This window comes from Ochotona princeps, chromosome 7 (assembly GCF_030435755.1).
Source record: "Ochotona princeps isolate mOchPri1 chromosome 7, mOchPri1.hap1, whole genome shotgun sequence".
Lineage (NCBI taxonomy): Eukaryota > Metazoa > Chordata > Mammalia > Lagomorpha > Ochotonidae > Ochotona > Ochotona princeps.
In genome coordinates this window covers 62,181,090-62,194,999 of record NC_080838.1, presented here as the reverse complement: position 1 = coordinate 62,194,999, position 13,910 = coordinate 62,181,090, and the positions used below count along the sequence as shown (strand labels likewise).

Genomic DNA, 13,910 nt, shown 5'->3' with positions numbered 1-13,910 from the left:
CAAGATAACAAGTAATGAGATGGAAACAATTATGGAACGTATACCAATAAAAAAAAAAAAATCCCAGCACTAGATAGCTTCAGAGATGAGTTCTATCAAACATTTAAGAAAGAGCTAACAACAATTCTTCTCAAACTATTCTGAAGAATTGAAGGTAAAGGGGACCTTCCAAACTCATTCCATGAACCAACATTACTTTGATGTCAGAATAACACAAGGAGACAAAAAAGAAAGGAAACAGCACAACAATCTCTCTGCCAAATATAGACATAAAAGTTACCAACAAATGATTAGCAAATCAAATCTAGCAACACATTAAAAGAGCACATACCATGATCAAGTGCGACTTAATGCCACCGGTGGAGGATGGCCCAATATGCATGAATTAACAAATCAATAGAATGAAAGATGGAGGTCACACAATCATCTTTTTAACAAACACTAAGAAACCTTTCGACAAAATTCAACATCCATTTGTATTTAAAACTTGAACAAATTAAGTATCCAATATCATATTCCAACTCTCTACACAGCAAAAGGAACAATCAACATACTCGAGAGATAACCAATAGAATGGTTATTTGTGAACTAAGTATATGTGAACTACTCATCTGACAAGGAATTGATATTCAAAATATATAAGGAATTCAAAAAATTAAATAGAAAAAAATAGTAATCCAATATAAAAGTGGACTTCAATAGATCCTTCCCAAAAGAAGAAATTCAGAGAGAATCAAGATGGTGAAATAGGGTAAGGACCCATTTAAACAGAGAATCATTAGTCAGGGTGAAGCAGAGTGGACACATTGCAGGAGTAGGAGATGACAGACCGACAGCAGAGGGTCATGTGGAGATGGAAAGCAGCAAAGACAATGGTGAGGTATTTCAGTCACCAGATATCCCAGCTGCATTCAGCGAATGAGTGACTGAGCTCCACCAGCAGCCAGGTGGGAAGCAGAGTACACTGGGAGCTCAGCAGATGAACCCAGGCAAAGAACTACTCCTCCCGCTGATTTGTGTGATTCGACCGGGAGCAGAGACAGAGAGAGAGCAGCAAATCCCAAACAGGTGGTGCAGGAACAAAGTGGATTCCACAGCTCAAAGCCCCACCACAGCCACATCAGGTGCCATTTTGTGTAGGAAGGCAAAGGCTGTAGACAGGACTATGCATGCACTAAACTGGGAGTGAACTCATTTCTGGCTCAGTGCTCTGCATTAATGTGGCATTCCACAGGTTCTACCCAAAATAGCTCCAGGTAGCCCCCAGACCTAATGGCAGCAGATCCAAATCTCCATCAGTGGTACATCAGGTGCCATTTTGTACAATGTGGCAAAGGCTTTTTAGCTCACAACAGTGTGTTGAGCTGGGAGCAAACTCACTTCAAGGTCAGTGCATTACACTGCTCCCACAGGGAAAATAATACTGACTTTGGCATCCTATGGGTCCAAATAGGTCTGAGATGCACTCAGAACTAATGGCCAGCAGGTGTCAACAAAATCAGCACCACTAACAACCTAGTTATTTAGGACACCTGGTGTTTCCCTAATCCTGGAAACTGCTCAAACAGGAAGGGGGAGAAAGGTTGTACAGACAAGGGTGTCACAGGAGGTGGAGAGTGGTAAGCCAGGAGATGGGGCTACAGAGACCATGGTAGAAGTCTAACACAAGAGTCCATACCTGAAATTTGTTAGGAGTGGCACAAGTGACTGCAAACAAAGAACCAGGTAGCAAACACAAGAAGTAAAACTGAATTGTAGGCCTGTGGGTGACACAGTTGAGAAACCTGCTCTAAGGAGAAGAAGCTGCTAACCAGAAGTACAATGACCAAGAGCAAAAGAACAGACAGAGACGCAACAAATATTACTGAAGACTGCCCTGCAAAGGAGCAAAAACCTTTGACAACCTCAGAGTTAATTGAGGAATACAGCAAGGAAAGGGGAAATACAAAATTCAGAAAACTCATCATAAAGCTTCCTATCAACAACAAGAAGCACATACAGGAGTTCAAGGAATTTAAGAAATACATCACACAGGAAATAGCAACACTGAAACAAAATCTAGCCAAATTATTGGAAATGAAGGACACAATAAAGCAAATTAAAAATTCAGTGGAAAGTCTCAAAAAATAGAATGAATGAGACAGAAGAAGAAATCTCAGAATTGTCACCATGGGGAAACAATCAAAAAGCTGGAATCAGAGCTGGGTCAAACTAAAAAAGTATTCAAAGATTAAGAGACACCATTACAAAGACCATTGGAGTTTCAGAAGGCACAGAAAGAGAAGCCGGGTTTAAATACATGTTCAGTGAAATAATAAAGGAACACTTCCCTAAGTTAGGAAACAACACCCAGGAGGGGTACAAGACTCCCAACTGACCAAAACTGACTTCACCATGAAACATAATAATCAAGCTCTCTTCAACTGAACATAAGGAAAAGATTGTGAAGGTGCTGGTGAAAAAAAAATTAATTGACAGAGAGGAATGGCAATCAGACCAACAGCTGACCTGACCTCTCAAAGGAAAGTCTAAAGGCCAGAAGAGAACGGGGCAACATATTCCAGATTCTAAAAGGAAAAAAAAATTGTTGCCCCAAATAATTTATCCAGTAAAACTTTACTTTGTCTTTTAAAATGAAATAAAATTTTTCCACAGTAAAGAAAAGTTTAAGGAGCGTCTCTTCCAGATATGCATTACAAATGATATTTACTGATATTTTCTTGACAGAGAAAAGCCCCCACCAAAACCAAAGGCACATGTACAGAACATTCCAGTAAAATAATGAACAACAATATTCAAACAATGAATAACACATTGCTAAAATGAAAAAAAAACAAGTTACCACCTATTCATATTAACACTGAATGTAAATGGTTTAAACCCATTCATCAAATGTCACATATTAGAAGACTGGAATTAAAAAAACTCACCTATCTGTTACTTACAGGAGACACATCTCACCAACAAAGATCAGCAGCAACTACGTCTCACTGATTTTGATATTTTTGTTTTTCTTTTCATTTCTTCAAACCAGTTTTTTTCTCATATTCTTCACTGGTTCATAGGTCATACATTACCATCATTTTCTTTAAGAAAGTTCTTGATCTTCTTTTTCATTTCTTCAACAACATGTGAGCATGTTATTTAACTTCATGGCATTGTAAATTTCTCTTTTTCTCCCTGTTGTTGATTTTCTTGTGGCTTTTCACTTAAAGTGATATATACAGTGACTATGCAATGGGGGCTGTCATAGTCAGATGTGAGGATACAATGCGTATGCACCTCTACTTCCAGATCAAAGATGGACTCCAAATTAAACTATTAAATATATCCTGACAATAGGATGCTGGACTCTCTGCCATTGGCCATGCTGGCAATGATGCCCACAATAGTTTTGCTTATGAAAAGCTATAGTATTATAATAATATTAGGGAAAATCAGTCTGTGGGGTTAGGGGTTTAGGAGAGGAGAGAGGAATTCTGGAAAGGAACTGAGGAATTTGCTCAATGCTCCCAAGGTTGACTTCATCTCAGCGCCCTTTCCCAGAGCATGGGAAGAAGTCACTGTGACCTACCAGGCTGGAAATGCTGCCAAGAGGCTGGAGTCGTGGGAACCAGCTCAGCTCACTCTGTAGAGGACAGTGAGCACCATCTAGACATTGGGCCTTGGTCTTTAAAAGAGGAAACGGAGCACAATGTAATTTCAAAAGGCTAAGGGAAGATCTACTTTGAGCCAAGATCTTATAAGTGCTGTTATTATCTATCTTGGCCTATATCTACACAGAGAACTACTTATCAATGTCAAAGGAAAATTTGACTCTTTCAGCTGCCCATTATGCACAATAGTCTCAGTAACCCCTTGCTGAAGGAAGGTTACCTTGTCCATGTGAATGGGGCAACACCAATATCTATTAGAAATAAAAACAAACAAACAAGAAATGCAGGTTTCTTGCTGCAGGCTGAGACCACGAGGTTGTACCCTCTGATACAGTCGTACATCAGTAATAACTGTGCATGGGATACAGGTCAAAGAATGAACAGATAGCAGAGCCGCGATGGGCCCTCAAAATTACCAGTGCCAACAGACAGATTTTCTTTAGATTTCCATCTATTACACAACCAGCATTTTTTTTAACCTACTGGGAAGACAATTACTAGACATTTTCTAAAGTACTTTAAAAATAATTTTCTACACTTATTTTTTTCTAGATTATGTTTAAAGTCCTTTTTTGTGTGTTCAAATATCAGAAATCTTGAGAGGGAGAAAAAAAGAAACAGCCTACAAAGACACACACACACACACACAGGCTAACACTAAACGATCAAAATCATGGCTGAACTTTAAAGATAAACTTCCAACCTGAGAACACCGTTTTTATCACTGCAGACAGAGGAAATTTTTGGATGGGATTCTAGGTCAAAATGGAGCTGGACATGTTGGTTTGATAGCAAATTGAGGGGAAACTTCATTTTTTATTTCCAAGTAATTTGTTAAAACAGACAATCATAAACTACAATCCATTTCTGGGATTCACCTTATCCCTGACCTTCACTCCATCTGTCAACCTCACCTGTCTTTCCCTCCTATTCTACCTCTGATCTGTACTGCAGGGTTAGAGGTCAGAGCCAAGCCTCAGGAAGAGCATGACAGTATCTCTTGTATACATTTTCCTTGCACATGAAAATGCTGTCAGGTTGACAGCATAGTGTTTGAATGCTTCTGGGTTAAAATCACTGTACCTAAACATCTCAGCCAGAGAGAGAAAGAAGAGCAAGAACCAAAGATGTAAATTTCAACAAACACAAAACAGGTGGCGTTAGACACTGTGGAGCTTACAGATCGCTGTCTGGTGCTCATCAACTCAGCACACTTTCCAGATGTCAGCTTTACTTAAATAGTGTGGGATGAAGAGGTTGTAAAGGGAAAACAAGAGAAGATATGAAGTAGGTTTATCCTCTCGAAGTCTGACGTGCGCTTAATAGATGCCCTGGAGTAAATCACTTCTTGTCTCGGTATATAGGATTTTCCTTTGTTATACGTTAAAGAAAACAATGGACCTGTGGTAGAAGGCACTCCATAAAGAATCCTTAACAAATGAATGAATTTCTGTTTCTATCCCTAGATTTTCTTTTTTTTTCTTTTCTTTGAAATTCTTTTTCATTTTTACATTTCATTATTATTATCATTTTATGATACAAATCCATAGGCTCCTGGCATTTCCCTTATCCCCTCCCCAATTCCCTCACCCCCACCTAGTTCCTCTATATCATTACTAACATATAGTTCTTCATACACACTCATATGTCCATCACTGCAGGCATGGACAATGGCAGAGAGTCCAGCAACCTATTGTCAAAATATAGTGAACCGTTTCATTATAAGTCCATCTTTATCTGGAAGTAGAAATGCATACTACATTGTATCCTCATACCTGGATGTTAGTCTCCATTTCATAGCTCCTGTACATCCCCTTAAATGAAACATCATAATACAAAATCAACAATAGAAAGAAAAATAGAAATTTACAATGCCATGAAGTTAAATGACATGCTACTAGATATGACAGTCTCCATTACACAGTTACTATACATCTCCTTAAATGAAAAGCCACATAACAAAATCAACATCAGGAAGAAAAAAGAAATTAATAACACCATGAAGCTAAATAACATGCTACTAAATGACTAACGTGTAGCTGAAGAAATGAAAATCAGGAACCTTCTTGAAGAAAATGATGCTACTGTATGATCTACGAGTCATTGAATGATTTAATCAGAAGAAAGTGTTTTGAAGAGATGAAACTAACAGAAAACAACCAAACCCATGCGGAAATAGTTTCTGCTGATTTTTGTTGGTGAAGTGTGTCTCTTCTAGACAACAAATAGATGGGTTTTGTTTTTGTTTAATCCAGTCTACTAATCTATGATGTTTGATTGAGCTTAAGCCGTTTACATTCAGAGTTTAATATGTATGGATGGTACTTTGGTCCTGTCATTTTAGGAATGGGTTGTTCATTGGTTTAGTCTTCTGTGCAGGCCCCGGTCTCCCAAGGATTAACTCCACAGCTTAGCTTGTTTCTCAGAGGGTAACAGGATGGGCAATTTTGGCCTTATACATCTAGCCACTGGCTTAACCGCAAGTTCCTGCTTCCTATTTTTCAAGTTATCTGCCAAGGGATTGGATAAACACTGGGAGGAACTCAAGGGATTTAGGGTGACCACTAGAGGATTGGATAGACACTGGGAGGAACTCGAGGGATTTAGGGTGGCCACTTGAGGACTGGATAAACACTGGGAGGAGCTAGGCAGAGTATAAAAGAAAGCCTGGAGTTTCAATAAAAATCAATCAATCATTTTTTCACATTCGGCATTCTGTGTACTGTGTGTTGTCTCACTGCGTTGTCTTTTTTGTAACCCTAGTCCCTCCACTAGGCTCGGGGTACGTGGCGATGCGGGCGTTGCCAACATTCTGTTGTCATTTTACTGGGATGTTCCTCCCATTTGCCTTTGGTTTTGGTAGGTGCTATTCCTCTTCTCTGTCAAGAGAACATCTTGAAGTATCATTTGTAGGGCAGAGTTGGAAGAGGCAAATTCTTTTAACGTTTCTTGACTGTGGAAGAATTTTGTTTCATTTTCAAAGACTAAGGAAAACTTTGCTGGATATGTTATCCTAGGTCGACAATTTTTTTCTCTTAGAATCTGGAATATGTCACTCCATTCTCTTCTGGCCTGTAGAGTTTCCTGTGAGAGATCTCCTGTGAGTTTCATTGGCATTCCTTTATATGTCAGTTGATTTTTTTTCAGGTGCACATTTAAGGATCTTTTCCTTATGTTCAATTGAAGAGAGCTTGATGATCATGTGTCTTGGTGAAGATCGCTTTTGATCAAGCCTGTTGGGAGTTCTGTGCCCCTCCTGGATCTTGTTTCTCAATTCTTTCTCTAGATTAGGGAAATTTTCCTTTATTATTTCATTAAATACATTTGCAAACTCAGCTTCTCTTTCTGCTCCTTCTGGGACTCCCATAACTCTTAGATTTGGCCTCTTAATAGTGTCTTTCAATTCTTGAATACTTTTTTTGGCCTGATCCAGCTCTGCTTCCAGCTTTTTGTTTGCCTGCCCCTGGTGACAGGAAATATCTTCCAATTCTGAGATTCTTTCTTCTGCTTGCTTCATTCTATTTTGGAGACTCTCCATTGTACTTGCAATTTGCTCTACTGTGTTCTTAATTTCTGATATATCAGCCTTGATTTGCTTGATTGCTTCCTTAAATTCTTTGAACTCTTCTTGTATGTGCTTCTCATTGTTGATCAGAAGCTTTAAGATGAGTTTTATGAATTCTGTGTGCCCCATTTTCTCGATGTCTTCCTCAGTGAACTCTGAGGTTGGCATAGGGTTTTGCTCCTTTTCAGGGGAGTTTTTGGTAATATTCATTGTGCCTTTGTTTTTTCTTGGTCATTGTACTTCTGGTTAGCAGAGTCTTCTCCTTGGGACAAGTTTCTAAGCTGTGTCATCCACAGGTCTACAATGTGATTTTACTTGTTGCAGTTGGTACACAACTTTTTGCTTGCAGCCACTTGTGCCACAACCTCCAGCGAGTTCCAGGTCTGGGTTCTTATGTTAGATTTCCACCGTGGTCTCCACAGCCCCAGTTCCTGGCTCACCACTCTCCATCTCCTGTGATACTGTGCTGAGGCTGTACCTTTGTCTCTGCAACCTTTCTCCCACTTCCGGTTGGAGCAGGTCCCAGGATTAGAGAGACACCAGGTGTCCTATATAGTTAGATTGTTGGTGGCACTGATCTTGTCGGAACCTGTTGGATGTTAGGTCTGGATGCCACATGGACCTATTTTGACCCATGCGATGCCACAGTCGGTATTATTTTCCTGCAGGACCAGTGCAATCCATGGAACTCAGTGAGTTCTCACGAGCTCAGCACATGCACAGTTCACTGTTGCCCCCTGCAGTCCAAAAGCTATTGCCACCATGTATAAAATGGCGCCTAACATACCACTATTAGAGTTCTTGATCTGCTGGCCATCAGATCTGAGGGCTGCCCAGACCTGTCTTGGGTGGAACCTGTAAAATGCCACGTTGATGCAGTTCACTGAGTCAGAAGTGAATTCACTCCCAGCTCAGCACGTGCTCAGTCCTTTCCCTTGCCTTTGCCTCCTTGTGCAAAATGGAGCCCAGTTCGGCTCTAGGGGGCTGACTGGGCTGTGAAATCCACCCTGTTCTCACACTCCTCTGTCTGGGATCTGCTGCTCTGTCTCTGCTCTGCCCCTAGTCAAATCAAATGGACCAGCAGGACGGACAGTTCTTTGTCTGGATTTACCTCCCAAGCTCGCAGTGAAAGTCCCTTCCCACCTGGTTGCTGGTGGAGTTCAGATCACCATTAGCTGAATGCTGTTGGAGTATCAGGCACTGCAACACCACACCGTTGTGTCCGCTGCTTTCCTGTGTCTGTCAGTCTTCAGGTACCCCTCTGCTGTTGTTCTGTCCTTTCCTATTTCCTGGAATATGTCCTCTCTGCTTCATCCTGGTTAAATGATTTTCCGTCCGTTTAAATGTGTCCTTACCCTATTCTGCCATCTTGATTTTTCCTCTACTCCCTAGATTTTCTAAGATTTCTTTTTTTTTTTAAAGATTTATTTATTTTTATTACAAAGTCAGATATACAGAGAGGAGGAGAGACAGAGAGGAAGATCTTCCATCCAATGATTCACTCCCCAAGTGACTGCAACAGCCGGTGCTGCGCCAATCCGAAGCCGGAACCTGGAACCTCATCCGGGTCTCCCACGTGGGTGCAGGGTCCCAGGGCCTTGGGCCGTCCTCAACTGCCTTCCCAGGCCAAAAGCAGGTTGTTGGATGGGAAGAGAAGCTGCTGGGATTAGAACCGGCGCCCATATGGGATCCCGGGATGTTCAAGGCGAGGACTTTAGCCTCTAGGCCACGCCGCTGGGCCCTGGTTTTCTAAGATTTCTGAAGTAAATAAGTGTGTCTGTGTGTGGAAATCAGAACTAAGGTTTTTACAATTCTCGAGTGGTGTTTGGAAGTCAGGTCATGGTGGCTGGTGGGGAAGGAGAAGGTGGCACCTTTAGTGAAACAACGCACTTCCGTATTCCACCTATCCATTAACACCTTATTTTATTGCAGAAATGAACTGCATAGAAGAACTCTACCAATGTGCTTTCCTCAACTCGTCTAAAAGGAAAAAAAAATACTTTTTTGAAAAAGACAAAATGATCCCAGATTAATTTCATTAGAACTGATAACCCATAGATAACAAATCCAATTCACTGAACAAATCCTTATTGAGTTCCCATTTCCTATGCAGTATTGCCTCACCATTTCTAATAGGAACTGTAATTTCTCCTCTCCAAAAAAGTTGAGATTTGAAGAGAAACTGGGACCCCAAAAATGGTATTTCAAATCCAATGGCAGAGTCTGGTACGATAGTCCTGCATGTGCCAGGATCCCATATGGGTGCCGGTTTGTATCCTGGCTGTTCCACTTACTCTTCAGCTTCCTGCTTCTTTCCTGGGAAAATTGTGGTAGACGGTCCAATGCCTTGGGAACACACACCCACATGGGAGACCTGGAGGAAGCTCCTGGCTTCTGGCTTCTGCACTGAGATAAGCTCAGCTCCAGCTCATACAGCCACTTGGGGAATCAACCAGTGGATGAAAGATCTTTCTGTCTCTCCTCTCTGTAAATCTGACTTTCCAATAAAAGTAAACCTAAAAAAAAAAAAATCCAATGGCAGAAAAAGATAGCAAAAGAAAATGGTTCTGGCATCACATGACCTGGATACACTGTCAGACTCCAGAATTTACTACTGATGTGTCCTTTTATCAAAAAATGATAACAATATTGCCTACTGTCTCACAAAAAGAAAGTGACACCATAAGGAGTCTCTCCATAGAAGAGTCAAAGTTTTCCAGGTAACTAAGAGGAAGAGGAACACATTCCAGAAAGAGAAAACACTTTGTATACAGGATGAAGTTAACCCAAGAGTTCACCCTTAGCAGCAGTCCGACCAAGGGCTGCAGAAGCCAGTGTCTAGCGGAGAACTGTTTAATGTGCCTTGGCATTAGTAATGCACCAAAGCACCCTGTGTTTTCCCTGTCTACAAAATAGAAAGACAAGATTAATGTAAATAATGTGTAATACTCTCTCTGTAAGATACTCTACATCCCCTGGATAGCATAGTTGTCCAGACTCAAAAGGGTTGAACAGTCATTCTACTTCCACAGATCAAAAGGATCCAAGAGCGTGGCTGCATTTGAGTCTCATGACTCTTAACTATACAAATTCTGTCCTTTCTTCCTTTCTCTCCTGTAGCAGGAGGAGCTCGGTCCTTCCTTCTGTCTAAGATTCATTCAGCACTTTCACATCCATGGTCTTCCATCTTCTCAATGATGTCACTCAGGGGATCTTCCCCCTTCTCTTCTTGACCTCGCATACTGTGCCTTCCTGTCATCTTCTTTCTAGCAGCATGGAAACACATACAAATATTCCATCTGAAGTTACTTCCCTGTATCCCACAACCTCTATGAATGTAGCCAAATCTCACTTATTCTTTGGACTCTGCTTAAACATCGATTAAAATTTGAAAGCGAATAGGAGTAAATATAATGGCCTGTATTTGTATTTAATGAATCATTTACATTTGATATGAAAGAGTCATGCTTCACAATTGCTTGCATCTTACAGTTCATCACTAGAGTAGGAGTGTTACATTCAGCGAAGCAACCACTTGCCAACCCAACGCTGTTCATGCCGTATATTGCGTCTGGCACAGGCTGAGTGTCAAAACAAGGACTGATGACTGGACAGAGAAGAGTCCAGGGGTTTTCGTGTCACATGGACCAGAACTGGAAAGTGATATACAATTCTTAATACTGCTATCAACAATTGTAAAAAAAAAAAAAAAAAAAAAACAAACCTGCACTGGAAGCAGTGCTAACAATAGGTAATAAAAGTGTTGAGTATTGTTGTAACCCCTTTATGAATCTTAACTCACATCCTGGGTGAGGTAGTACAATGATTCCCTTTGTACAGATAATAACAGTGAGGCAGCAATAAGGTATATACCAAACCCAAAGTCACTTAAGTGAGCCAACTAGACTTTGAAACCAGCTCTCTCCCCACAGCCTATCCTCTCCAAAACCAATAAGATGTGCCTTATTAGAAATGATAAGGAAAATCACTAGCTTACATATGGGGTGGGAAGAAAATTCAGAAGAAAGCATCTGAACTGGCATCATTCTTCCAACCAAGTGGAAACTTACAAGAGTCAAATATTGGTTGCCCAGAATAAAAACTTGTAGAATACTATAGATAGTGTTACATCAGTGAATAGTTAGCTCACTGAGCTCTCTGGAAACAGTGTGTTTGGGTAGAGCAAGGAGGGCCACAGTAAATCCTACCCTGAAGTAGCTGAGACTGCAGCTCTTCTGAAGTCGTTTTGTGCTCCTTGACATAGCATTCTATGAATCACACATAATCTACATTCTCAGGCAACTCACAACTAACACAATCAATAACATGAAAACAACAGCACATCAACCAAGATGGATTTAGCAGGCAATTTAAAAACTATCGAAATAATGAGACAGATGGTATTCAGAGCAGGGGGCCCTCACACCACTCTTAAAAATAAATGTTCCTATCATGGTGGGAGGGTTTGGGGAGGGGTGGGGAGAATCCAAGTACCTATGAAACTGTGTCACATAATACAATGTAATTAATGAATTAAAAATAATAAATAAATTAAAAAAAAGAAAAAATAAGTGTTCCTGCCTCTTACTTCCCCATCAAGCAACACGTAGACACGGAAACGGCACATTAGACAAAAACCCTAAGAAATGTCCAGTCACTCATATATTACGTGCAGGCCAATGCTTTGTGCACCTGGTTTTCCATATCAATAGATAGTGTCAAAGAATTTATTCGAGGTGTTTGGACTGTGAAATCGCTTCTTTCCCTCCAAAAAGAAGACGATCTAGTTAAAATGGAGATCAAAGAGGTGGGTAAAAGTGACCCCTGGCCTGTGCAGGCCAGGAATTATCCACGCAGTGGAGCAGGCCGACCCCAGACATGATCTATCACAGGGACATCTTCCATCAGATGCTAGTGGAGCTAATCCTTTTGCAAAGCATGACAGCTTCTCACATCTGACTGTGTAACGCTAAAGCAGATTTTTATGCTGTAGGATTCACTTTCGAAATGCAAAATTGTCTTTATATTGTATCAGGCTTACGTTTTCTAGATCAAAATGTGCAAAAACACAGATATCAAAGCTTGCGTTGCAGTTTACCCAGCATGCTTTGAACTTGCCTGATGCTCATGCAGCAGAATAAAACAACACCTATCAGCGCAGAGAAACATATGGAACCAAAACTTCTCAATAACAAAATGTCCAACAATCATGGAGTTTGCCACATCCTGAAAGTGCACCATTTACATTCCCATCTCCAAAAAAAGAAGGCCATCCTACACCATCAGAACACGCTCGTCACTGCCATCCGCAGCTTTGCAGTTGAATGTCAGCCACTCCCTGGTTGGTTTCTATGACAGCACACTGGAATTCCAAGATGCCCACTTACCTTTCTGCAGGTAGATAAGGACTTCTCACTGGCCACGGTGCTGAATTTCGTAGTCTACAAAACAGGAAGGAGGAGAACACATCAGAACTACTGAAATGTCACAGGCAGGCACTACCTTCCTGTGACTCCACAGACTGCTCTGGCTTTTACAATATATCTGCTTTTGCTGTTCATACAGCCACCCTACCCAACAACCACCATGCCTTCGACAAACAACCATCCAGTGAGGTAAGCACTCACATTTATCTTCATTTCACAAACAAGGCAACTGAAGCACAGTCAGGTTAATTGCCCAAGATCACATACCTTGGGTATATTTAGTCAGGAATCCAAGCCAAGCAGTTCAATTCCAGAACCTATCTTTAATCACACAGCACACTCTACCTTGAAGAGATAAGTGCAAAGCAAGAGAGAACCAAAGAGTGAGACTCAAATGACACCTAGGGAGAGTCTGATGGCAGAGGGAAGCACCTCCCTGTTTGTGAAATTGATGAACCCGAAGAGTAGTGTCAGGGATTACCATTCATGGCCCACTTTATTTAACACACCCACTATCCCTGTGGTGGGCTTCTTCTACAGCTAGGTAATTTTTTTTGGCTAGATGAACCATTCAAAAAGCACATCAGCATTCTAGGCCATATGGAAATTTGCATGCAAGCTTATTTCTTCTTGAGCAGCCAATGAACAGAAACACAGCTATGATTAGCCACACAAACAAAAAAGGATTTTTTTTCAGCTAATCTACTTTTTCTTTAGCCATATAACTAATACATATTTTAATGAGTGAATCTCCTGTATACCCTATCCTACCGAGGCAACAGGTAATGAAAAAGAAGGTATTTGACAAATATACATTAGACAGATGAAAAAAATCAGCAACTATTTTAATCATCATCCCAAAGTAAAACGTGCACTTTGTTTTAAAATTTTTTTATATTCATTTATTCATTAATTACATTGTATTACATGACACAATTTCATAGGTACTGGGATTCCCCCCCTTCACCCCAAACCCTTCCCCCATGGTGAGTTCCTTCACCTTGATGCACAACCACAGCTCAAGTTCCATTGAGATTCCCTAAATAAAAGCTCACACCATACAGAGTCCAGCATCCCACTTGTCCAGTTCAAGTTCAACGGCCTCTTAGGGAGGCCCTCTCAGGTTTGAAGGCAGAGCCAGCAGAAAAACTTTTGAGAGGCAGAGAAACAGAAACGGACAAATAAAATTCCCACATACTGGCTTATTCTCCCAATGGCCAAAACAAATAAAATAGTATCAGATTAGAGCTGGGGACCCAGAAT

The 13,910-nt window shown here is 40.8% G+C and overlaps 1 protein-coding gene across 2 annotated transcripts in view; it reads right to left on the bottom strand.

Annotated features, from left to right (window-relative positions):
- Positions 1 to 13,910, bottom strand: part of RASGEF1B (RasGEF domain family member 1B) — a 559,731-nt gene that overhangs the window by 350,133 nt on the left and 195,688 nt on the right. For both annotated transcript variants that reach the window (XM_058667162.1, XM_058667163.1), the window contains exon 3: positions 12,609 to 12,662. In XM_058667162.1, coding sequence (XP_058523145.1) covers positions 12,609 to 12,662 — 54 coding nt within the window. The remainder of the gene's footprint in view (positions 1 to 12,608; positions 12,663 to 13,910) is intronic.